This window comes from Malania oleifera, chromosome 8 (genome assembly GCF_029873635.1).
Source record: "Malania oleifera isolate guangnan ecotype guangnan chromosome 8, ASM2987363v1, whole genome shotgun sequence".
Taxonomy (NCBI): Eukaryota; Viridiplantae; Streptophyta; class Magnoliopsida; order Santalales; family Ximeniaceae; genus Malania; species Malania oleifera.
Window position 1 is genome coordinate 8,750,233 of NC_080424.1, and position 26,140 is coordinate 8,776,372.

The following is a 26,140-nucleotide window of genomic DNA, read 5'->3' on the forward strand; positions in this document are numbered from 1 at the left end:
GAAAACAGATACTTATAAGGAATATTCTCAATACTGTAATATAGGAGATATATAAACATGAATCCTATGATAGATGGTTTAGCATCATAACAAGTAAGAGTCCCTGAGGTTAGAGTAGGGTACATACCCATACACTGTACGATCTCTCTGCCCGGTACTCAAACCTGTGACTTTGCCCATTTTAGTTTTTAAATCATAAATATGCATATTTAGAACACTGTCCAGCTTAGATACAATAATAACAACTACCAACACATTAACCCTTGGCCTACGAGTTATGCAATTTACTATAGTCCGACTGGTACCACCTGGTCCATTAATCCACCAATGGTCACTCCAATATCCAGCCAACTATCTCGATACCCACACTGAAAATCATATGTGTGGTTGCACTGTATCCAATGTATATAAAGCAACGAAACCACGCTTAACGTTGAGCTTTTTAAGGCTCTCTTATAACGATGAGTTTTTTAGGGCTCTCATATAACGGCAAGCTTTTTATGGCTCTGATATAATGGTGAGCTTTTTAGGGCTCTAGTAGTAACAAGCTACAATTTCCAAATATCATATATACAATTTACTGTAAAACGAATTAACTTGTTTCACATTCACAAATCACATGTACAGTTCCAGTATTTTCACAAACTCATGCAATCGTTCTGTGGCATAAATCAGCACACAACCTCTTGATTTAACCCTTTTTATGTTTATAGCTTGGTATATAACTAGCACTTGTTTTCCACATTTTTCACATAGCAAAATGGAACTCCAGTTCCCATAGTTCATATATGTATTTAAACAGATTCACATATTCCATTTCATATCGTATGTCAAACTCGTTTGATCAAAATTCCGCATATATAGTATATAACTTGATAAATATCATTTAAATGGAAAATAAAGGGTTCAAGCATCTCCTACGTTAAGATTAAGGCAAATAAAGAAGTTTTTAAAAGTTTGAAGATCATATGCCAAAACCCTTATTTTTACCAAAATCGTAAAACCGACATTTTCACCCGGTGAAACTTTGCAAACAAGCAGTCAATACGTGCATATAAATATAAGCTGACTTAGATATACACTCTAGATCTGGCCTGAAAATATATATGTGATTGAGTGTTTAGCACACATTAGAGCACTGAGCATATTTACATATCATTCGTGCTTGCATTATTGGCTGAGCTATATTGGTGCACACATCTACTTGTGTTGAAGCACATTTCCGTGTACAAACATTTTTATAACCATTGGCTGTATTCCAGGCACGGGCCTGAAGAGGGAGACTAGCCCTGTGGAATAGTCCCGGATTGGCTTAGACCCGGTTAGAAAAGCTAGGTGTGTCATCTTGTTAAGGCGTGTCAGTTGAGGTCAGCCCTTTGAATTGACCTGGTTGTATTAGGTGCCACTCCACCCATTTAAGTGAGCATTATAGTGGTAATCCTTGTGCCGGTGTGGCCAAGGCGGGGACATAGGCACAGTTGGCCGAACCTCGATAACATATCGTGCGTGTTCTTTAGTTTTCGGCCTTTTACATTTACTGCACATGTATGTTTGTTTGATGATTGCATAGACTGACCCTAAGCTAAATTACATTGTTGATAAAATCAGTAGACCTAGGCAACAAATTTTAAATATCCAATTCACCCCCCCTATTGGGGTTGCACCATAACTATCAATTGGTATCAAAGCCTCGTTACTTAGACTTAGAAGTTATTTAGTAAAAGATCATGATGACTTGTGTTAGTGCATCCCCTTCCTGTGAGGGAAGATTAGTCACACACCCACCTGTATTCTGTGGTATTTATTATGCTATATGGAAATTTAGAATGACTGTGTATGTGAAAGCTCTAAATTGGAAATTTTGGAAAGTCATTGATCAGGGTGATTGTGTGTCTATGAAGTCTATTGGGTGTACTGATGTTCCTAAATCTAAGTTTGGAATGAATGATTATGATAGGGACTTAGTACAAGTAAACTTTGATGCCATGAATACCTTACTGCATGCTTTATATTCTAATGTTTTATGTGAGGTTATGGCTTGTAGTAGTGCTAAGCAGATTTGGGACGAACTTGAGTGGAGATATGGTGCGTCCACGCAAAAGGGAGTTATCTCTCCATGCGACTCAGGCTCCACTGATCTTAAGGAAGGTAACCAATGTTATGTAACTTTAACCAATGATGAGGTTATTTCAGTTCCTTCTGTCTTAGTAGATGAATATGAGCATGATTCTTGTGCTGAATTGAATATTGCATCTGATACTGAATCATATGTTAGCACTAATAGTGAAAGCATGCCTACTTATGAGGAATTGCAAATTGAATATCTTAGGACTCATAAGTTACTTGTTAAATGTAATAAGAAATATTCTGTTTTGAAAAACAAGTATGAAGAATGCATGAAAGAATGTGACTCTAAAGTTCTTGCTAAAAGAGAAAATACTTTGAAAATTAATATACTAGAAAGCAAGAATGAATCATTAGAAAATGAGTTAACTGTTTTGAAATCTAAAGTTTCTAATGATGATAATAAATATTACTTGATAGCAGATCTTGAAAGTAAAGCAAACAACATGTCTAAAGAACTTTTGAAACTTCAGAATGTTTGCAAAAATTTGGAAAACTAAAAAATTCAAGATCTGGAGAAGAAAATAGAAGACCAATCTAAGATCATCTATACGTTCACTAGAGGTAAGGAAAACTTTGATAAACTACTAGGTGCACAAAATATGACCTTAGATAAAGAAGGTATAGGTTATAATGGGATTGAAAATAAGAAAAGAAAGAACCTATACATGGGGTACTTTGTAAAAGAAGGGGCATCGAACACTATGCCAGTACCTCCTCTAGTCCATACACTCACACCACATGCATCTTATGTAAAAAGAAGGGGCACACAAAATTTGATTGCCCATTTAAAAGAAAAGGTGTGAACCCCAAAAATGTATGGAAAGCTAAAGAATCACCAACTCCTAACCCATCAAAAGTAAAAAGAAGAAAAATGGTATGGGTGGTTAAGAAAGAAAAGGAAGGACTTGCTCAAATAGGAATTACATAATCACATAGCTCTTCCTTAGTAGTTAGGATTAGCTGTAGGGGGTAGCATTCTCTAAAAGGTTAGGTAGTGACTTGAGGCAAATTAATTGAAATCTTGTACTTTCACCATTCAAAAGCATACCAAGCATCTTGGAGAATTAAGCCAATATGTAAATTGAAGCACAAAACCAATCTGACCTAAATGAATATTCTTGTTGGTTTAAATATATATCATTGGCTATTTAAATAAAAATCCTCTCCTAAATGGACATGGCATGAGTGCTTTGCATTTAAACTTCAAATTGCTTAACCCCTTCAAACATCTTACGTGAAGCATACTTAGTACATTGTTTAGCTTTGAGATTTGGAATTAAAGTCATAAATCCTGCCTGAATCTTACCTTTAAGTCATTTCAGTGTCTTAAGCCCTACAGATAATCCATAGGGTCTCTTGCTTCAAGAAATAGATCAAATAAGAATAATAAGACCCAAATCGAGCGACCGAACCTTTAAGTACATTTGTACTTCGGTCGATCGAACCAAAAGGTTGACCAAGCCGTTGACCACATTTCGGGCGGTTGAATCTTGGTGTTCAAATCTGCTCGGGTTGCCGATCTATCTTCAGATCCTCGAATATATATTCGAGCTACCAAACTGAGCATTTCGGGTGACCGATTAAGTCAGTTCAAAATCTGTTCAGGCAGCCGATCCTTGAAAATACAAAATGGAGCTTGAAATTCAGCCAATCGAACCTTTCTTTGAGCTACCAAATAGACTCAGTAAGCCCTCATAATTAAAGCTATTCGGGCGACCGAACCAATGCTCAGGCGCCCAAACCGTGCTGACATACATGGTTCTCCGCGAAAAATGGTTCATTTCCTCCATACATTTGAGAGCCGCCTTAGCTTTTCCTATCACATCCTTCCCCAACATTCTGTTAGATTCATTTCCATGGCCAGAGATGAGAGACGTGTTGTCGCGGGTGTCCTATTGGATTAGTGGTTTCCCACACCCGATCGGAGAATAAAATATAAAAGGGTGTTTCGTCTCAAGGATCCCATTCTGGGAAAAATCCTCGATATCGAATTCATGCAAACCCACTTCAATAATGTTCTAGACATGTTTCGATATTAGGGATGGTATGAGCTCATCGCCTTTCAGCCCAAGGGGATGTACCTACTGCTCGTCCGACTCTTCTATGCCAATCTTGACAAAGATGGCTAGGGCTACTACACCAGGGTACTGGAGACAGACATCCACTTCGATGATGAATACCTGGCGGAGACTTTTGACATCTAGCGTGGCGACTTCATCTGCCCCTATTCTTCCTCCACTAGGATAGCCGAGCAGGACTTCACTGTGAGTACATTTGTAAATTTGGTCATGACAAAGCCTGTAGCTGACTTAACCCATACCCCAAGCTACAGATCCTTGACTTTGGAGGCAAAGGTGGTACACCACCTGATTTCCTATAATATTTTGCCCAAGTCAGGATCGAGGGATCATGTGTCCTATTTGGAATGCTTTGTCATGTGGTGCCTCTTCACCAGGAAGAAGCTAGACCTGCCTAGATTGATCCTACGGTGGATGTTTGTCAAAACCATGGGAAAGAGGATAATTTTGCTCTACGATGGGATTCTATCTAGGATATTCGTTAGGGAAAGGATGAATAGGTCACCACTAGCTACCATCAAGAAGGTGCGACCCTTCGACGTATTCAACTCCACCACCTTAAAGTTGATGGGATACGAGCTAACTGGCAACATGTGGTTGACTACTACACATGAGAGAGAGCCAAAAGCTCAGAAGGTCCCACGGGAGCTGCCCCATGTACCATCTACTACTGAGATCATGACAACCATCACCAATCTCACCGCCTCTTTTCAGGAGTTCCGAGTCTCCATGACTGATCAGGCATCTTCTTCTCAGGCTAGACTTGACTCCCTTTACAGTGAGTTAACTGATTTCTAGTTCGAGGTGCGGGCTAACTACCACATCCTTAGTGAGCGTCTGCGAGAGATAAATGATGAGGACATCGGTGAGGATGACCAGATGGAGTTGAGTGGGGAGGAGGGAGATGACAATCATGACGACGGAGAGACCTAGGAGTGCTTCATGAGGATCCAGTCCGTCATTCTACAGCTTCTTATTTGATCATTTATTTATTTTTATTCAGATACATTTTTATTATTATTATTTGGTCTGTATTTATACTTAAAACAACTTTTATTTGTTCCTATTTGACTTTCACATTCACCACACACATGCAGATACTATGATATGGTGACTGTGCTTTTGATTATGATATATATATGCAGTACTTTGATTTGCATGTGTTTGTGTTTAAATGGTTATTCTAATGAAATACATGCTTAGTATAGAAAGCCTCCTACATGGTGGATGCAGTGGATGAGAATTTCCTACTAGTAGTTTATAGGTTCTTGCATGCCTTACTCTTGAAATACTGCCTGTTTAAGAATCGTTTTTGTGCAGGATAATTTTGGGAAATGTCCTGTTTACAGCCGGCATGCTGCCAAATTTTCTATAGACATTTGCCCAAAATAATTGAGATGATTTGCTTTATTGTGTGCAAATGTGATTTATACTTAAAGTTTAAATGCTTACGCTTTGTTCATTTGCTTAATTTGGTTAAACCCCTTGGGGCTGGTTGTGCGTATTTATTTAGATTATTGGAAGATTCTTATGAATTGCTTACATCTTTAGACAAAATGTTGCCAAAATTTTTTGAAACCTTTGCACTTAACCTAATATCATTTTCTTAATACTAAACTCCTTAAAACTTGAGTGCATTTCTAAGATAATTTGCGATTTTTACTCAAGTTGATTTATAAAGAAAATGCATATTCCTAGGGGGAGTCCTTTATCTTAAAATCATTAGACTCTGAGAAAATAAATATATATATCTTGCATTTACCGCTACATCTTTTGGAAAATATAATAAAAATTGGTATTAATGTGCACATCTTGGTAAATCTATATTTGATATCATGTTCATTTCAAAACTAACAATATGTCCTTATAACTAGTGGTATTGTTTTAATAATTGATATCTTCTCTACCACGTAGTTATAACGATTGGTATCAAACTCACACGTTTATTATACTATACCTTATGGGCATACATGTCTGTTTTGGAAACCAAAGATGATTATGATAAAATTAACTTTAAAATATTTTCTGAAAGGATGAGTGAAAACCAAATGAAAGATTAATCTTCATCCTTGCATAATCATCCATTATGGGAGTATACAACATTAAAATTGTCAATGTGTTACATGCTACTTATACTTCCTTGTTACATATTCTGTTTGGGTTAATTGATTGAAATATGCTATATACTATTCGTTATAACTCCAAACAGGTCACTTAGGTACAAAGTTATGATTGGGAATAGTCTACTTTCAAACAGCATGCTGCAGAATTTTTTAATCTTCCCAATATACTTCTTGTAACTAATTGATGTCCTTTGCCTTCGCACTTTATTACTTAACCCTTTTTGTTGTTGCCAAAAAGGGGAGAAGAGGCAAAAGTGGGTAATACTGTGCTTAATTATGCTTACATTTCTTATTACCTTTTACTTTAATTATCTTTATGCATAAAGTTAGGAGGAGCCTCTCTTGGCTGTACCATTTTTGCATAAAGTATTTGTTATCATCAAAAAGGGGAATATTGTTGACCTTATTGGTCACACCCAGTTTTGATTATGACAAATACTCTTGGTACTAATGGTTGTACTGAGAATTGCATGCAGGTTCACCTTGTGCGCGCTTTAGGACTAAAAGACATATCATGATGGCGTGAGGTGTTCATGCCAAAGAATGAAGATCTATGTGTTATATTTTGTATTCATTTGATTATTTCTTCATTTTGGGATGTAATTTATTATGAACTGTGCACGTGTATGGCTTGTAATAATTTGCATCATGCATGGTAGGTAGGTATGCTCAAAATGACTATAGTTCGACTTTAGGGCCCTACACAGACCTTAGGGGATCAGGTCGACCAACGTCGGATTTTTTTCGGTAGGATAGCAAGTCCTTAGGTCTCTAAACAAATGCACAAACAACCCTCATTATCATCTTCATATCAGGGGAATAATAATTGGCTAAAATTGAACTGAAAAATTGAAAAGGTTGAGAGGGTTTGGGCGACCGAACCTATGCCGTGTAAAACGGCTCGGGCGACCGAACAAGTCAACATGTTGATTTAGCTTCGGGCGACCGAACCTCTTTTGAACGTATCTTCCTCAGGCACCCGAATTCTTGTCAGCGTACTTTTCAACTACTTGGGCGACTGAATGTTTACGTTCAAATTGAGGCTCGGGTGACCGAACTGCCTGGTTCAGTTAACCAAACTTAGCTTTAGGCACCCGAACCTCGGACATTTGGCTACTGACTTTGGTTTAGCCAACCGGTCCTCAACTTGGGCACCCGAACCTCTTAAAGTTGAATTTTTGACAGTGTTTGTTCAGGCACCCGAACCTCAGGCCGGGCACCCGAACCTTACGGGTTAAAATAATTTTTACTAATTTTTTAAATGGGGTAAACTAGGTTAATTTTCTTAATGGTCTTTTAAACAATTTTAATTATACCCACTATGTCCCCAACGGTCAAAAAATCCTCCTTGCCTATATATACCAGTTCATTTGTCTTAATTAGTACGGGCTTAGCAAACTTCATTAGGGCAAAAATTCTCTCAACTCTGAAAACCCTAAAAACCCTATATTAGCCAAATTCTTCTTGAAAACACTCACATACTCCTCATTCTCTTTCTTTAAGCATTGTGAGTATTTCTATAAGGCTATTGTGCTTAAATCTCTCTAACTTATACTCTCTCTTGGTATATTGGTTGATTGATTTTACTTGAGAGTATAGCCTAAAGATCTTCCATCGATTTCATTTGATAAATCTAGTGTGGAAAGACTTGAAGGGTTTTGGTTCTTGCATTATTGTTGCAAGTTACCTAAACCTAGATTTTGTGTGCAAAAATCTTTTCTCAAAAAGCTAGTCTTTCAAACAACTCCATTGTGCTTTATATGTCCACCAGCCAAGGAGACATGTGGCTCAATTTTTATTTATTTTTATTTTTTTTAGATTACTTGTAGTAAGGTGATGTCAACATCATGTCACTTGCCACGTAGCGATTTTTTTTTTTTTTTTTTGAATTTTCTACAGTAATGTGACGTTAGCACATGACGATTTTTGGTTGGCTGTGAAAGTTTGAAATGGAATGCTAATGTAGTGATCCAAATAAATAAATAAATAAATATATAAAATAAAATAAAATAAAAAAATAAAAAAATAAATTATTTAAATTATATAATATAAGATTATATAGTTAGTAACTTAGCTTCAGGAAGAAGAAATTTTTTTTTTCAAACAGAGAAGAACTGTGCCCCCCAGCATCTCTCCTTTGTCCTTCTCTCTCTCTCTCTCTCTCTCTCTCTCCTCATTTCTCGGCAGATATTCGGCTGATTGGGAAACGGAAGGTACCGTTGAGTTCCTAACTTTGCCACCGACATTTCTATTGAAGCGAATTTGTCGTGGGAGCTGCGTAGGTACTATTCTTGGGGTAAGGTAATTTCTCCTTATTTCTTCAATTTCTCCTTAAATCTGTCGTTAAATCGACGATCGGCTACCACCACGGGATCCTAGTCACGATCGTCGTCATTTTGGTTGAAGTAAATTTTCAATTTGGGTTTCATAGGTACGACTCCAAAGCGAGAGTGAGATTTGGGGAATTAAGTAAATTGATTATATTTGAGGGTATAATTATTTATTTGGAATTTATGAGCCTAGAAAATATTAAAATAATATTTTATTTATGGTTGATTTAATGGAACTATGATTTTTTATTCAGGATTCAGGTAAGCGTCGCAGGTATCTTTTCAGGGTCCCTATTAGCATAGTTCAAGAAACCAGGTAAGGGGGAATATATATTAAACCAGATTTTTTATGAATTAATTGGGAAATGAAATATGTTATGAATATACATGTAAATGTTTTTGTATGGGTTTAAAATGCCAACCATTTAAATTATACTTTCTGAGCCTAAGGCTGTTTTATTAGATACGTATATGTGAAATTGAACTGATGAAAGTGAATGATATTTTCAAGATAATAATGTAAGAAATGAAAGGTATATTTTCAGCATATAAATGTTAAATGTGGGTTGACTTATTTTATAGGAAATATATATGAATTTTATTACTAAATAGTGTGACATGAGTAAATACGAATGCTGTATGGAAATATGTTATATGTATGAGATGTAGGATATATAGGAAATAAACTGAGTATGAAAATGTTATATGAAATAAGATGCATGTGAGTGTTAATGCAACCATGTAAAACAGTTGAAAGATGTTGGGTAAAATAGTTGAAAAATATTGGGTAAAACAGTTGAAAAATGTTGGGTAAAACAGTTAAAAGATATTGGATAAAACAATTGAAAGATTTTAGGTAAAATAGCTGAAAACTAATAGGTAAAATAGCTTAAAGATACTAGGTAAAATAGTTAAAGGATGCTGGGTATGTTATGAAATGAAATGAAAATGGAAATTGTAAACGCCCTATTTTTGCCCAAACCAAATATAACAAAGGCGCCATTTTGCTATTATTATTATTAGTATTATTACTTTTAGTATTATTATTATTATTAGGATATTTTTACTATTATTAGTATTAGTATTATTATTATTATTATTATTAGCTTTAGTATTATTACTATTATTTTTATTAGTATTATTACCATTATTATTATCATTAGTTTATTATTAGTTTTATTATTATTAATATTATTCTTATTACTATTATTATTTTAGGATATTATTATTATTATTATTATTACTTCACTATTATTATTATTTTATTTTATTTATTATTATTATTATTATTATTATTGTTATTATTATTAGTTTTATTATTGTTATTATTATTATCACTATTATTATAAAAAGATAAAAAACAAAAAAAGGGGGCTTTTTAGGGTTTTGAAATTTTTTTATAAAGGCAGGATACACACGGCTCGAGAGGTGGGGGGGGGGGGGGGGGGAGGGGGCGTGGAGGGGGAGAGGCAACCCTAAAAAAACAAGACTCTCATCTCTTTGGACCTTCTCCCTCTTCTCTCCCTCTCTCGTTTACGCACAGCAGCCATCACAGCTCCTTCCTGCCCCCGGTAGCCTCACGGCTCTCCATCACCACCACCACCACCTCTTGGCACCCTCCTCTCCTTTCCTCCCGACCACACGACTCCCAACCGTCATCCCATCTCCACTCGGCAGCCCCCATTCTCCCTCTCTCTCGTTCTTATCTCTCCCTCTTTAACTCCGGCCACTCCCATCAACTTCGGCAACCCCAGCAGCCATTGGAGATAGGCACACAGCACCACCCTCAATCCTCCTTCGCAGCAGCAGCAGCAGCAGCAGCAGTAGAACCCGTCACTGTCACACCCGCCTCTGGCCAGCACCCAGCCTCCCACGGCCACAACAGCCCCCTACTCCGTTCACAGCTCCGGCACCACTAGAAGCTCAGGGTAGCCCTGCAACTATCCGGCCACCTCTTCGCCTCTAGCTCGCTGCCATTGCTTACACACTTCACCGTCTCCCGTTCGTTGCCGGCAAACACCACCGTCGTCGCACCAGACGGCTTCCAGTCTCCAACCTGCACACACACTTTTACACATATTAAAACACACACCTGTAACACACACTAACTCATGCACACTGCACACACTAACACACACACTAACTCACGCACACAGCACACACTAACACACACACTGAAACACACACCAGCACATATATTTAAAGATGTCTTTTTTTTTATTTGTTTATTTATTCATTAGTTTATTTAGATTTATATTATTATTATCATCTTGTTTTTTTTTTTAATTTTTCGTAAATATTATCCGGTTTGCTCTCATTATTGTAGGATGTTTTTGTGGAGGATTTTTGATGTCATAATATTCATGCATGTTTAAATTTTTATTTTTTTATGCATATTAAATAATAAATATTATTATTCTCAATGTTATAATATTTGTTCTTTTAGTTAATATTCATATTCATGTCTTTTATGTAGGGTTTTCATTGTTGATGTATATCCAATTTTAATTACTTAGAGTTTTCTTTATTGTTGGTGTTATATTTAATGTATGAATACTTGTATTAGTATTTTAAGATATTTAGTTTTAGTATTCTAGTATTTTATCATGTTTATATATAAATGTATTAATCATTATGGCAAGTTTAGCATTTTGGTATATATTTAGTATTTTGCTATTATATTTAATATGATAGTATATAGAATATTATGGTATTATTATTATGTTTATATTTAGTTTTACTTAGTAAGGTATTTTTTTTTAATATATATGGTATTACTTTTTATAGTATTTTTAGTATTTTAATATATATTATATCATGGTATTTTATTACTTATTTTGACATTTGTAATATTTTAGTAGATATGTGTTATTATTATTATTATTATTATTATTATTATTATTATTATTATTATATGTACTGTGGTAGTTTAATATCTTAGCTTATTATCCTATTAACATATATTGCAACCTCCCAGAAATTTTAAAAATATCTTAAAATTATTAATAAAATCCTACAAAATTTTGAAACAAATCTGGGAGTTATTTTTGTAAAATATTTTATTGATTTTTATCCCTATGATTTCAAAAAAGGGTATAAGCTTTCGGGCTTCACGTACCCTAGTTCTGATGGAATATATATTATATATATTTTTATGTGATTTATTTCTTCAAATGTGTATTTCAAAAATTCACTAAAAGGGAGTAATTTTAAAGATCTATTAAATTAAATTTGGGATAATTCTTGATTAATTAGGTACCGTTCGTAAGAATAGGCGCGTAGGGGGTGCTCGTACCTTCCCCTCACGTAATCGAACTCCCGATCCCAGCTTTTGTAACGCAGATCAATTCTACCCTTAATTGGGTCGTAATCCAGTGTTCTAACCACACTAAAAGGTTAGTGGTGACTTTGTTATACCATTTTTTCCAAAAATATAAAATGAATTTTATTTCTTCACCCCGGAGCACCTGCGCGCCAGGTCGTCGTGACAAAAATGAATGAAATGGAAATGAAATGTAAAATGTGAACAATGTAAAATTAGAAAGAGCCACGTAAAGTGAAATGAAATGAAATGTAAAAGATGAAAAACATGAATAGTTGAGAAATGCAGAATAATGGCAAACAAAATAATGTATTATGGTATTATCTGTATTTATGCTGGTTGTATCAAGTGTAGCAATAGGCTATATAATGTGCTAGGGTAGAGGTAAACTACTTGTATGGGCAGGTAAATTTCCCTATTCTTGGGAGTCTTTGCTGGTAAACTTTTGTATGAACTGTGTGAATACGAGATTAATCTATAACTTGAGAGTTTACTGAGTAAGGTGAGTGCCCTGGTATGCTTCAGTTGTGACCTTTGGGTTGCCTAATGTATCAGAGCAGAGGGGTGTTACTTATATGGGCGGGTAATCACCCATATCCTTGGGTAATCTTGTGGGTAAAATACCTTACATATGTTTGAATATGATCAGAAAATGATTTCAGAAATTATGTTAATGATTTGTAAATGATGAATAATATGTTATATACAAACCTCATGTTGGTCACACACTGTTTTAATATATTGTTTGTTCCCTTATTGAGATGCGTCTTACCCGAATATGAACTTATCTTTTTTAGGACCTCTACAAGATCGAGCTTAGAGAGATCGAGCTGTTATAACATTTTTTAGGAAAAGGGTATAATTTTGATAATATTTTGGGATGTATATATTTTATATTTTATGTTTTAAGTCTTCTGAGAAATGGATGGTTGTGAATACTGGAAGTTGTAGATTATGTTTTTGGAGATATATGTATATGTGGACACAGGTGGATGTATGGTTTGTTTTGAATATAGTTGGATGTAGAAAACTTTGGTATTAGTGGAAGATTATATTTATGTTTTTCGCTACGTAAATATTAATGGAATAACAGGTACAGGGAAGTGAATAATGTGGCACTTGGGTCCCACAAGGCAGGTTCGAGGCGCCACGAGGCATGGTCTATTTAGGTTTAACGCACTGGACCGGGTTTTCGAGTTCAGAGCGCTACAGATGGTATCAAAGCAATGTCCAGCCGGAAGTGTGATGAGATTCATATCGTCTGGTTATGGAAATGTAAGAGCATTAGGTTTTGAGATTCTGAAAACCTAGGGATGATTTATACTAAAGTATAGAAATCAGTTAGGATAAGGATACTAGATGGATAGGTTAGGTTGGGTGTTGAGAAGTATATGATTTTGTCTTGTAGTTTAGAGGCAGAAATACATCAACGATTTTCTGTGATTTTTCTGAAGCAGTCGACGGCCTCAGAAAAGCCACGGTAAACCTTAGATGATTTCGTTTCAGAGCTATGAGACTAGTCCTTATATGGGGAACTTGGATGTATATTGGATTTAAATAATATAATTGTGTTGTTGGGGTTATGATATGAAATTATTATCTCTTTCTATCCTATTTTTAAGATGGATCCTAGAGATGAGGATGTAAAGGCAGAAGGAAGGGATGATTCGGAGACCTCCAGTGAAGAGGAAATTGATACCTCTATGATGTTGAGGGGTATAGTCCGACAGGTTAGGGCAAAAATGAAGAAGGATCCCAGAGAACAGAACTGCCCAACTGCAGATAAAGGCAGTAGCATCAAGGAGTTTATGAGATTGAACCCTCCTACTTTTAAGGGAGGACCTGATCCGATGATTGCAGAGAACTGGGTTCAGAAGATAGAAGAGATATTGGAGGTACTTGGCTGCATGGACGAGCAGAAGGTCTGGTATGCCGCATTTAAGATGACCAAAGAAGCAAAATGCTGGTGGCTTTCTATGAAGCTACTAGAGGAATATAGATTGGTAAAGATAGCTCTGACCTGGGAGAGATTTAAGGAGCTGTTCTTTGATAGGTATTTTCTTTCATCTGTCAGAGAGGAAAAGATTGAAGAATTTACTAATCTGACATAGGGGAATATGACAGTCGGAGAATATGTGGCCAAGTTTGTTGAATTGTCGTGTTTTGCTCCGTTCCTAATTCCGAATGAAGTAAGAAAGGTCAGGAAATTTGAAAAATTCCTTAGGTGCATAATTTATGAGCTGGTGGTGGGGTTTCCAGTTCATAATTTTTTAGATTTGGTTGATAAGGCTTCGGTGCTGGAAAAGAGCATCCAAGGCAGTATTAAATCTATAGAGAAGAAGAAGAGGCCTGCACCATCCAGTTTTCAGGCTGAGGTCGGTCAGAGATCAGGGAAGAAAGGGAAATATGCAGTGAACTCGAGATAGGAGACAAGAGAACGAGGTTATCCTGGTTATCAGGGTAATTAGTCCTACCCCGTATGCCAGACATGTAACAAGAGGCATAGGGGAGAATGCTGGTTTCAGACTCCTACCTGTTTCAGGTGCGGTAAATCAGGGCATGTTAAGAAGAATTTTCGGGAATCGTTGCTTGTAGTACCTGAATAGACCCAGGACAGAGGGAAATAGCAGATACCACTAGGCAGAGGTGGACCAACATGTGTTTATACGATAGTCCTGGATGAAGCAAATAAAGTCAAGGGGGTATATATGAATTTATGTTTAAGATAATGATGATTTTATTTAATTATTGATGATACGAAAATTTATTTGGGAGATATATTTACTGAATTGTATGAGGTATAGTAAATTGTAGAATTACGGAAATAAAAGATTAGGTAACGAATTTCAAAGATGAAATTCTTTGTAGGAGGGGAGAATGTAGTGATAAAAAAAAAAGTAAATAAATAAATAAATAGATAAAATAAAATAAAATTTAAAAAATTTAAAATTAAAATAATTAAATAATTATTATTATTTTAAATTATATAATATTATATATTATATTATAATATAAGATGATATAGTTAGTAACTTAGCTTTAGGAAGAAGAATTTTTTTTTAAAACAGAGAAGAATTGCCCCCCCCCCCAAAATCTCTCCTTCGTCCTTCTCTTTCTCTCTCTCTTCTCATTTTTCGATGGATATTCGGCTGATCGGGAAATGGAAGGTACCGTTGGGATCCTAACTCCACCACCGACATTTCTACTGGAGCGGATTTGTCATGGGAGCGGGGTAGGTACCATTCCTGGGGTAAGGTAATTTCTCCCTATTTCTTCAATTTCTCCTTAAATCTGCCGTTAAATCAACGATCGGGCACCATCACGGGATCCTAGTCGCGATCGTCATCACTTTGATCGGAGTAAATTTTCAATTTGAGTTTCTTAAGTACCACTCCAAAGCGAGAGTGAGATTTAGGGAATTAAGTAAATTGGTTATATTTGAGGGTATAATTATTTACTTGGAATTTATGGGCTTAGGAAATATTAAAATAGTATTTTATTTAGGGTTGATTTAGTGGAACTAGGATTTTTTATTCAGGGTTCGGGTGAGCATCGCAGGTATCTTTTCGGGGTTCTTGTTGGCGTAGTTCAATAAGCCAGGTAAAGGGAAATATATATATATATATATATATATTAAACCAGATTTTTTATGTATTAATTGGAAAATGGAATATGTTATGAATATATGTGTATATGTTTTTATATGGGTTTAAAATGCCAACCGTTTAAATTATACTTTCTAAGCCTAGGGTTGTTTTATTAGATACGTATATGTGAAATTGAACTCATGAAAGTGAAAGATACTTTCAAGATAATTATGTAAGAAATGAAAGGTATATTTTCAGCATATAAATGTTAAATGTGGGTTGGCTTATTTTTTAGGAAATACATATGAATTTTACTTCTAAATAGTGTGACATGAGTAAATAGGACTTTTGTGTGGAAATATGTTATATGTATGAGATGCAGGATATATAGGAAATGAACTGAGTATGAAAATGTTATATGAAATATGCTGCATTTGAGTGTTAATGTAACCATGTAAAACAGCTGAAAAATGTTGGGTAAAATAGCTCTAAAATGTTGGGTAAAATAGTTAAAAGATGTTGGGTAAAACAGTTGAAAGATGTTGGGTAAAACAGATGAAAAATACTGGGTAAAATAGTTGAAAGATGCTGGGTAAAACAGCTAAAAGATGTTGGGTAAAACAGCTGAAAGATGCTGGGTATGTTATGAAATGAAATGAAAATGGAAATGAATGAAACGGAAATGAAATGTGAAATGTTAAATGTGAACATTGTAAAATGGGAAAGAGCCATGTAAAGTGAAATGAAATGAAATGTAAAAGATGAAAACATGAACAATTGAGAAATGCAGAATAATGGCAAACAAAATAATGTATTATGGTATTATCAGTATTTATGCTAGTAGAATATGTTACGTTTGGGCAAGACAAACTCTTCGTCTGAGGGCTTGTTAAGAAAGGCGAGTTCCCTGGTTATATCAGGTGTAGCAGTAGGTTGCATAACGTGATAGAGCAAAGGGAAATTACTTGTATTAACGAGTAGATTTCCCTATTCTTGGGAGCCTTTGCCAATAAACTTTTGTATGAACTGTGTGAGTACGAGATTAATCTATCACTTGAGAGCTTACTGAGTAAGGTGAGTTCCCTGGTATGCTTCAGCTGTGACCTTTGGGTTGCCTAATGTATCAGAGTAGAGGGGTACTACTTGTATGGGCGGATAATCACCCCTATCCTTAAGTAATCTTATGGGTAAAATACCTTACATGTGTTTGAATAGGATCAGAAAATGATTTCAAAAATTATGTTAATGATTTGCAAATGATGAATAATATGTTATATACAAACCTCATGTTGGCTACACACTATTTTAATATATTGTTTTTTCTCTTACCGAGATGTGTCTCACCTGAAATGAACTTATCTTTTTCAGGATCTCTACGAGATCGAGCTTAGAGAGCTTAAGCTGTTATAGCATTTTTGAGAAAAAGGTATAATTTTGATGATATTTTGGGATTTATATATTTTATGTTTTATGCTTTAAGTCTTCTGAGAAATGGATGATTGTGAATACTGGAAGTTGTAGATTATGTTTTTGGAGATATATGTATATGTGGATATAGGTGGATGTATGGATTGATTTGAATATAGTTGGATGTAGAAAACTCTGGTATTAGTGGAAGATTATAGTTATGCTTTCTGTTGCATAAATATTAATGGAATAATAGGTACAGGGAAGTGAATAACGTGGCACCCGGGTCCCATAAGGCGGGTTCGGGGCACCACAAGGCGTGGTATATTCAGGTTTAATGCACCGAACCGGGTTTTCGGGTTTAGAGCATTACATCTAATGTGGTAGAAATCTATCTATTCAAAGAAAACACAGACTAGATGGCCAGGATTGCGCCACATCGCCTTCCAAAGGTGCGGTCTTGGTTGGGTTAGCTGGTTTAGATTTGGCTATGGTTGAATTGGGTTAGGAGTAGGAGTTGATGGGCTTGGATTTAAGATTGGACCGCAGGATAATTAGGCATTGAGCTTGGATTTAATTAAATGAGTTCTAGGATAATTGGACTAAGCTTGGTTTTAATTAAACGGGCTACAAGACAATTGGGCTAGGTTTGGATTTAATTAAATGGGGCTCAACCAATTGGGTTGAGTCCAATAAGCTCAAACTGGGAAATAAGCTTATTGGCTTTAGTTCAGTTGGGCTTGAAATTGGGTTAAAGGTCGATGGTCAATGGACCCAGGTCCAAATTGGATTTGGGTCTTTGGGCTTTGGGCCAATCATTTAAGATCCGGATCAGGTGGGTACAAATATGAATTTGGGTAATCAAATCCGGGTATGGATATTGAATAACCGGGTATGTGTAATCAGATCTGAATCTTAAATTCGGATAAATAATCAATCCAAATTAAAAATTTTTACTTGCACCCAAATCACAAAACTTTGAATTCCAATTTTTGCAATTAAAATTAAAGAGCCGACCTTTGTCTTCAAACTCGTCTAATCTTTAAGCTTGACACCAATGCTTCACTACTTCTCCGATTCTAGCCCTTCGCTCATTAATCTTCAAGTCTCCGGTTCTGCAACTTCTTTGATTCTAAATTTTGACCTCATAGCTTTTATCTGAATTCTTTGGAATTCTACCCTTTCTCGATCTTCACAAATTCTCCTTTAGACTCACAACTCTCTCAAACTCTCAATTTTCTATCTCTCACTCTCAATTGTCTATATGACTATGTGTGTTTGTGTGCCCCTTTCACCCTTAGAAGACCTTTATTTATAAGCATGCTCCTGATTCATAACTTAAATTTGATTGACTAATCAAATTTAAAGCTAATTTGTTAATTAAGTTGATTAATCAATTTAAATTATTTAATTAATCTTAATTAACTAATTAGTTTTCAATTCTGATTTTCTAACTGAAATTCATTTATGTGTGTGTAGGTGCTAGCATGGAACTAGAGTATTCGGTCTTCATTTTTTTATTTCATTTTTTATTTTATTTTATTTTTGCTTTTTTTATTTTCAATGTAAAAAAGATTCAATTTCCCTGTATTTTATATATATATATATATATATATATTATATTTTCTCACTTTATTGAAATAAAAAAAAAAATTCGCCCATTTTTTTTTATATATAAGCCCTGGACAAAATAAGGTGGCGCACCTGCCCCTCTTTATATGTTTGTTTCTTAGGATGATATGAAGGTCTGTCTCTTGGCTTCCTAAAGTAACAAATCTATAAAGAGAAAAGACACAAATTTTAGATCGAGCCTTATATAACAAATCCCTAAAATAGAATGTATGGATTTACTAAGATGTATGAATTGCAGGCCAACTCAACAAACTTACAGAGTAAGGTGTAAAGTGTCCAAGTTTAAGGAAAGATCACTACCTTGAGTTGAGAACTATGTCATGTACCGCTAAGGTAGATTACAATTTTAATAACGACTGCTCAAATTTAGAAACACATACCCTTGAAACAACCTAAACAACTTGGGTGCGATTATTTGGATTTAGGAACTAATGTCACGTACCTCCAAGATAGCCAAAACAACTTGGATGTGACTACTCAGATTTAGGAACTATTGCCACATGCCTTTGAGATAGTCAAATGCAACTACTCAAATTTTATGAGGTAATCAAAATAATTTGGATGAAACAACTTAGATTTTTTGAGGTAGCCAAAGCAACTTGGATGCGACTACTCAGATTTTCTGAAGTAGCCAAAGCAATTTGAATACGACTACTCATATTTTCTGAAGTAGGCAAAGCAATTTGAATATGACTACTCAGATTTTCTGAGGTATCCAAAACAACTTAGATGTGACTACTCAGGTTTTATGAGGTAGTAAAAACAACTAGGATGTGACTACTCGGATTACCGAGATAGACAAAATAACTTGATGTAACTACTCAGATTTTCTGAGATAGTCAAAACAATTTGGATGTCACTACTTAGATTGCCGAAGTAGTCAAAATAATTTGGCAATGACTACTCAGATTTAGGAATTAATGCCCCAAATATCCAAAGTAGGTAGAATAACTTGGAATTGATTACTTGAATTTGGGAACTAATGCCTCATACCCTAAGTAGAATGTAGTCCGTTCCAATTTATGGAAAATAATGCATTGAAGGGGTGAGAATTGGAATGAATACTATGATGATGCATGACATGAGGACACATCCTAACTTTACTCGTGACATAAGGACACATCCTAACTCTACTTATGCGATGATAACACTTTACAAAATACATGTGGATTGCTTTCTATCACTATTGACGCTATACATGAAATACATGAAAAATGCATAATTTTTTTCAGGTTCGCTTGTGAACCAATGCCTATCCAATCAACATACTAGGTTCTGCAACCAATCTTTGTCGTATCTCAATTATGCTCATCATTTTTCAAATTCCAATTCATGTTTTGCCAATCATGCCCTTATTCAAGAAATAATGATTTTGAGTAGAAAATACTACTTGCGTTGTCTGATGTGAGTGCCCCTAGATTATCTCCCAAAACTTGGCATGTCGTCTGCCTTAGTCTACTTGTGACCCAGTTATTCAACTTGACCCATTTAGTTGAAGCATATTGATTAACCAATGCTTCACTGGATTTTTTTGGCAATGACACCCCCTTTAAGGACTGTATTCTTAATGTTTAAATCATCTTAAAATTAAATGAATAAATATGCAATTAGATGACACAAACTTATTAAGGATACAAATGAAATGCTCAAACCTGTTTATTTACCTGGTTTTTGTGCTTGTTCAACAGGAAGTGGCTTTAGCAGTATTCGAATGTCAGCTCTGATGCTAACTTTGAGAACCAAATCAACAAGCAATCACCTTTTTTTATTTCACCCCAAACTCGTATTTTTTCAATCCCAAACTTCTTTTTATTTATGAGAGAACTAATATTGCCCATCTATTGCACCCACTTTTGCACTACTCCACTGTAAATCAAACGCCAACTTCCAATGGTACCTTCTTAATTTGTGTTCCATAACCCATTTCAACCTTTCCATCCTGAATTGCAATCAGTGTCTTATCAGATATTTTGATTAGTATTCCAATCTCAGGGTGGACTTTAAGACACGGGACGAAACGTAGGCTATGATACATGCTTCCAAAAGAATAGGCAAACTAAGGCTAAAAAACTCCTCCCCAAAATGACATGTATGCCCCTAGTGGTAAAAAAAAAGGTTGATCGAACTTGTCCTCTGAATAAGATGCCTACGTACCTTATTAGGATCAGGTCAAAATGTAGTTCAAACTCTTAATGAGCTTGACAATTCATTTGAGGTGTTGGCACATACCAATCAAGTCAGGACTTTCATTTTGGACCGTAATGTAGTCAAAGGGTGTAGGCTAAAGAAGAAAAAAAATTTAATAAGACTCAAAGTCATCAAATTTTTTAGCATAACATTTGTCAAGGATCACCTATGAAATGTGCCCCTCACAATTTTTTCCTCATTTTTTTTTCTTCTTTTACTATATTTTTGCTTTTCCTTTCGTGAAGGGATCTTAATTCCTTTTTTATTTGAGATTCTCTTGGGGTTTTATATTAATCATCTTGAAATTGCCCCAGGCTCAACAATGCTAGCAAATGATTTTTTTTTTCTTTTGGGTAGCAAAAAGATGGTCTGCCATCCTTTTGGCAGTAACCATTACCTCAAATGAATTGCCAAACACTAGGGGAAAACTTTTGGTAAACTAACTTTAAGAAAAAGTGGGTTTAAAAATTAAGACTCAAATGGGTTACCAAGAGGTTATTTAGTTCTTTTGGGTATACTAGTCGACCAAAGATGACCACTTATCATTTGATCAGAACACAATCATTATACCCATGAAACACTAACCACAATTTAGAATGGAAAGGAGAAAAAACCTTTTTTTCATTAATCTCCTCAAGAAGGCAAACAGTTTATCAATAAAAATACTTTTTTTTACAGTATCTGAATTGTTAGGGTTAACACCCCTCCTTAGAATTACAACATATGTTCCTTCGTAATTCGGAGTCCATCTTCCATGAGAATCCTTGTGGATCATCAGCATCCTCTTCTGGACTAATTCATCTTTTTAAAATTATTGAGGACACACAGTTCCCTAGGCACCAATCATGATGTTTTTTTTCTTCATTTTTTTTTAATTTCATATTTTTTCATATTTTTCATTTTTTAATTTTGTATTTTTTTTTAAAAAAAATTATGCTTTTTTCCTGCCTTATCGAATGGATTCTCAAAATCAATTATTAGCTCTAGGTCTTTCGTACTGGCACAACCATTTTCTGCCCTACACAAAACACAAACAAAACTAGACAAAATTTGGCAAAGAGTAACAGTCAAAGGATGATAAAATGAGATGAGACTAAAATGTATTTTATTTCATTTAAATTTAAAATAATCTGAACAAAGAGAACTTATGGGGTGTATTCCTCTTATTGGCAAGGGTAAAGGCATTCATAAACATCCATAGAATTTCATTGATTTCATCACCACTGGGTATGCAAACACATGTCATTTATCTAATCCAGTTTTCCACCGTCACTTCAGTGTCAGATTAATCCATTGCTAAAGTTGGCAACCAATTAGCTCAATGTGGACTTCTACTAAGTGAGCACGCTTTCCTATTTGGCATTACTTCCTCCATAGGGGTGACCTTGTATTGCTTGCACCTCCCCATTTTGTTTTTTGATCCATTCCTTCCTTCACAGTTCCTTGCCCAATACTTGAGTTGCTCATCCTTCCCACTTTAAATGCCCCTTCAATTCTTTCTCCAATGGTTACCAAATACACAAAACTTTGCGGAGTGCTTCTAATAAGATGTTCAAAATGTGGATCTTTGAGGGTGTTAACAAATAAAGAAATTGTTTCCTTATCTTCAATCGAAGGATGAACCCGTGTTACTATTTCTTTCCCTCGATAAGCATAATTCTTTAAATGATTCACTCTTCTTCTTCTCCTTATTCTTCAAAGTCAACCTGTCAGGAGCCATCTCAATTACATACATATATTGATTAATAGAAGCATGAGCTAGATCCTTCCAGGTGCGAATCTTTGTTCGGTCCAACTGAATATACCATCTCATGGCTGCCCCAGTTAAGCTATCCTCAAAACAATGGATTAACAACTTATCATTATCGGAATACGCAACGATTTTTTGACAATACATCTTCAAATGAATTACCAAACACTTGGACCTACTAAACTTCTCGAAATCCAGGACTTCGAACATTGGAGGTAGAATCACATTAGGCACAAAACATAGATCAAATGCATCCACTGATCCAAACACGTTCGTACCCTCCACGGCTCGCAAACGCTCCTCCAGTACTTCATACTTACAGTTTACTTCCAAGCTAAGGGTCTGTTCTTTTATTGTTTCTTTGGATATTCCCCTTTCTTCAAGAATTATGATTGGTAGTGCCTGTGCATTCCCCATTGGTTGGAACCTCGAGATTGGTGCTGTTGAAGCAAATGTGTATGAACTTGGCCTTGAGCCTACATTTACTAGTTGTAATGAAGGATGTCCATTGACTAGTGTAAATCCTGTTGGGAATAAAGGATCCTCTTTAATCATAGGTTTTGGATATTGCACAGATTTCCACTTAGTCATGGTAGTGAACATCTCCATCAACTTATTCATTTGACCCCTAATCTCACGAACCCCCTGACTACCTTCTTATACCTTTGCTCAAATCCCAATGTACGACTTTCCAAATGCTCTCCCATGCTTCTTGTAAAAACCCCAAAAAGAGATATAAAAGATTAATAGAATGATTCCAAATAAATATAAAATAAGAAAAAAATAAAAAAAATAAAAATAAAAAATATATATTAATTAATTAATTAATTAAACGAATTTAAAAAGAAAAAGAAAAAAAATTAATTAATTAAAATTTATTTTTATTTTATTTATAAAATATATTATTATTAATATTAATTAAATTTATTATTATTATTATTATATTAATATATATATATTACATCACCTGAAGCTTAAGGAAGCTTCAGGTGATTTGGAATGTTCACGCCCCCCCCCCTCTGCATTATCTTCTTCTTCTTCTTTTTGTTCTTTTCTTTTCTTTTCTCTATAACTCTCTGCAATCTCTCTCTCTCTCCTCACGTTCTCTCTCCCTCTCTCCTCGATTTCGTGACGGATTTTTGCCCGATTGAAAATCCGAAGATACCACTGGACTCCATTCACTGCTGCCGTCATTTCTACCGAAGCGGATCGGTGGTAGGAGCGGCGTAGGCATATTCCCTGGGGTAAGCCATTTTTCCCCTTTTCTTTAATTTCTTGCAAAATATAAGCCCAATTGACGAACAGACACCACCACGAGAATCTAGGGATGATTCTCTACAAGTCTAGTGGGACGAAATTCTCGTGGGGGTGTCGAGCCAAAACCCCAAATTTGGGGTGCGGCGATTATTAAGGGGCTTATTTTTAATTAATTAGCATTAATTTAGAATTGCTAAAATATTAAGCAATTGGGACTGAAGTAAGATTTTTGGAATTTAGGCCCCGGGTGAGCGCCGCGGGTGTAATTTTGAGACCTGTAGGCAAAATTTGGAAAATTAAGTGTGGATGTTAAATAATAGTTTAAATGTTAATTTGAGGTATATGGAGCCTAAGGAAGGCTAGATGAGTATTATTTTGGAGAAATAGATTAATTAATCTAGGGGAAAATGTAAATTGCAGGAGTTAAATTTTGGGCGCCAAGGGCGTGAAATTTTGGGTCCTAAGGAATTTCTCAATAGCCAGGTAAGGGAATAAACTAAAGCAGTAATTTTCCATACAAATTATTATTGATTATGGGTAAATTTATTTTCAGAAAAGCATATGTTATATTGTGTATTATGAATGAAATGTACGATTGGGAAAATACTGCTATGATGATTAAAATGTATATGTATGTATGAGATGTAAGTAATTCACGATTTTAGAATATGAAGTATGACTTTTGACAGCATATGTGCGGCATGAATATTATTTTGTGTGAAATGTATTATGATGTGAAAGATTTTACAAACAAAGCATGATTTTAGGTATTATGAAAATATGAGTTATGTTGTGATGGTTTTGACGATTATGTGATAAATGATGTATTTTCAGAATATATATACTTGAAACAATTTTGGCGCGAGGCCATATATTTATGTTATCGGCACGAGGCTGTGTTTATGTTTTTGGTGCGAGACCATATATTTATGTTATCGGCACGAGGCCGTATTTATGTTATTGGCGCGAGGCCATGTATTTATGTTATCGGCACAAGGCCGTATTTATGTTATCGGCACGAGGCCACGTATTTATGTTTTCGGCACGAGGCCATAATTACTATATTTTCGGCACGAGGCCGTAATGATGTTATATATATGATCATATATTATATGTTATCACCACCAGGATGTTAGTTTAGTTCAGTTCAGGGGCTCGGCATCGTAGCTATATGTGTAGATCAGATATCTACGTCAGATTAGTACTAACCATCCCACGAGGGGATGGGAGATGGATAGTTGATGTGGCTTTCAGTAGAGTGTAGACGTCCACCTGGCAGTCCAGACCAGGGTGTGGCGGGCTCATCGTACTTACAAACATATTTGATTCGGCAGTGGTTGGCCAGCCATTGTCGGGTCCCGCCTTCGGGTTGCACAACCCGTCATAGGGGGTAATACATGACACCAGCTAGCTATTCATCCTGGGTTTGTTTTCAGTACTATAGTTATAACAGATGATTTTATGTATTTTATGATTTATTAACAGATGTGAAAATATATGTTTACCTAGTACGATATGATGATGTTTATAGAATTATGAAATGAACTGTATACGTACAAATGCATTAAATATTCATGTTGCCACACAACTGTATTTAGTTTATTTTCCCTTACTGAGAAGTGTCTTACCCCCAAACTTAATTAATTTTTCAGGAACCCCTGAGAGACCGGCGGATCAGGGCCGCCGTTGAGCTAGTGAGATTACCTTGTGAGAAGGGTAAGATTTTGTAATAGCTTCAGAGTTATTTTGTGTTTGACCCTAGAGATATTTTGATGTATGTGAGAATGTATAGAATGCTCTGGTATTATGTTTTATGATTGGATGTTTGAGATTTTATGTTTACTACTATTAGGTTTTTCGCTGTGTTTGACAGGTATCCCTGCTACCCACGGGTTCAGGTTGACCATTTTATTTATTATGTGATATTCTATGTTAAGAAATAGAGGGACGTTACACTTCTGGCCTTTCTTCTAGTGTTATAAGAATGCAGGGATACTGCCTTATTTTGCTCAATGTTGGAACCCCAAAATTCTCAGCTATATTTCTACCTCTGTCACTTTAACACAAAAATTTGGTAGGCAACTAGAATTTAAGCAATGACCCATTGGCAATGACTACGTGTGCATGAGCATACATGAAATGCATAAATGCAATGCAACTTAAAACAACTACTTTGCAAAAATTCTTAGAAAAACCTCATCACCTAATGAAAACTCCCAAATCAACCCAGCCTTTGATATACAATCTTACAATTTAAGAATTAAGTTGTCCTCCTCAACTTACAAACACATTTATTTTCCTTTGCTGACTTCTAAGAATTGTACCATCTGCTGAGCATTC

The 26,140-nt window shown here is 35.4% G+C and overlaps 2 protein-coding genes across 2 annotated transcripts; one reads left to right on the forward strand and one right to left on the reverse strand.

Moving 5' to 3' along the window:
- The first annotated feature begins 13,830 nt into the window (after positions 1-13,830).
- On the forward strand, positions 13,831-14,406 carry LOC131162566 (uncharacterized). Its single transcript, XM_058119181.1, has 2 exons — positions 13,831-13,983; positions 14,092-14,406. Exons 1-2 carry the CDS (start codon positions 13,831-13,833, stop codon positions 14,404-14,406), a joined length of 468 nt encoding a protein of 155 aa, XP_057975164.1.
- A 7,993-nt stretch (positions 14,407-22,399) lies between these two features.
- LOC131162567 (uncharacterized) lies at positions 22,400-23,134 on the reverse strand. The gene has a single exon (XM_058119182.1). The coding sequence runs from the start codon at positions 23,132-23,134 to the stop codon at positions 22,400-22,402; it is 735 nt and encodes a 244-aa protein (XP_057975165.1).
- Between the last annotated feature and the right edge of the window lie 3,006 nt (positions 23,135-26,140).

What these genes read in the sequence shown, in the direction of transcription:
- LOC131162566 (XM_058119181.1), top strand. Translation starts at nt 13,831, where the DNA reads ATGATTGCAGAGAACTGGGTTCAGAAGATAGAAGAGATATTGGAGGTA. An exon ending in TACTAGAGGAATATAGATTG is followed by an intron (nt 13,984 to 14,091) that starts GTAAAGATAGCT and finishes AATCTGACATAG; the next exon opens with GGGAATATGACAGTCGGAGA.
- LOC131162567 (XM_058119182.1), bottom strand. Translation starts at nt 23,134, where the DNA reads ATGACTAAGTGGAAATCTGTGCAATATCCAAAACCTATGATTAAAGAG.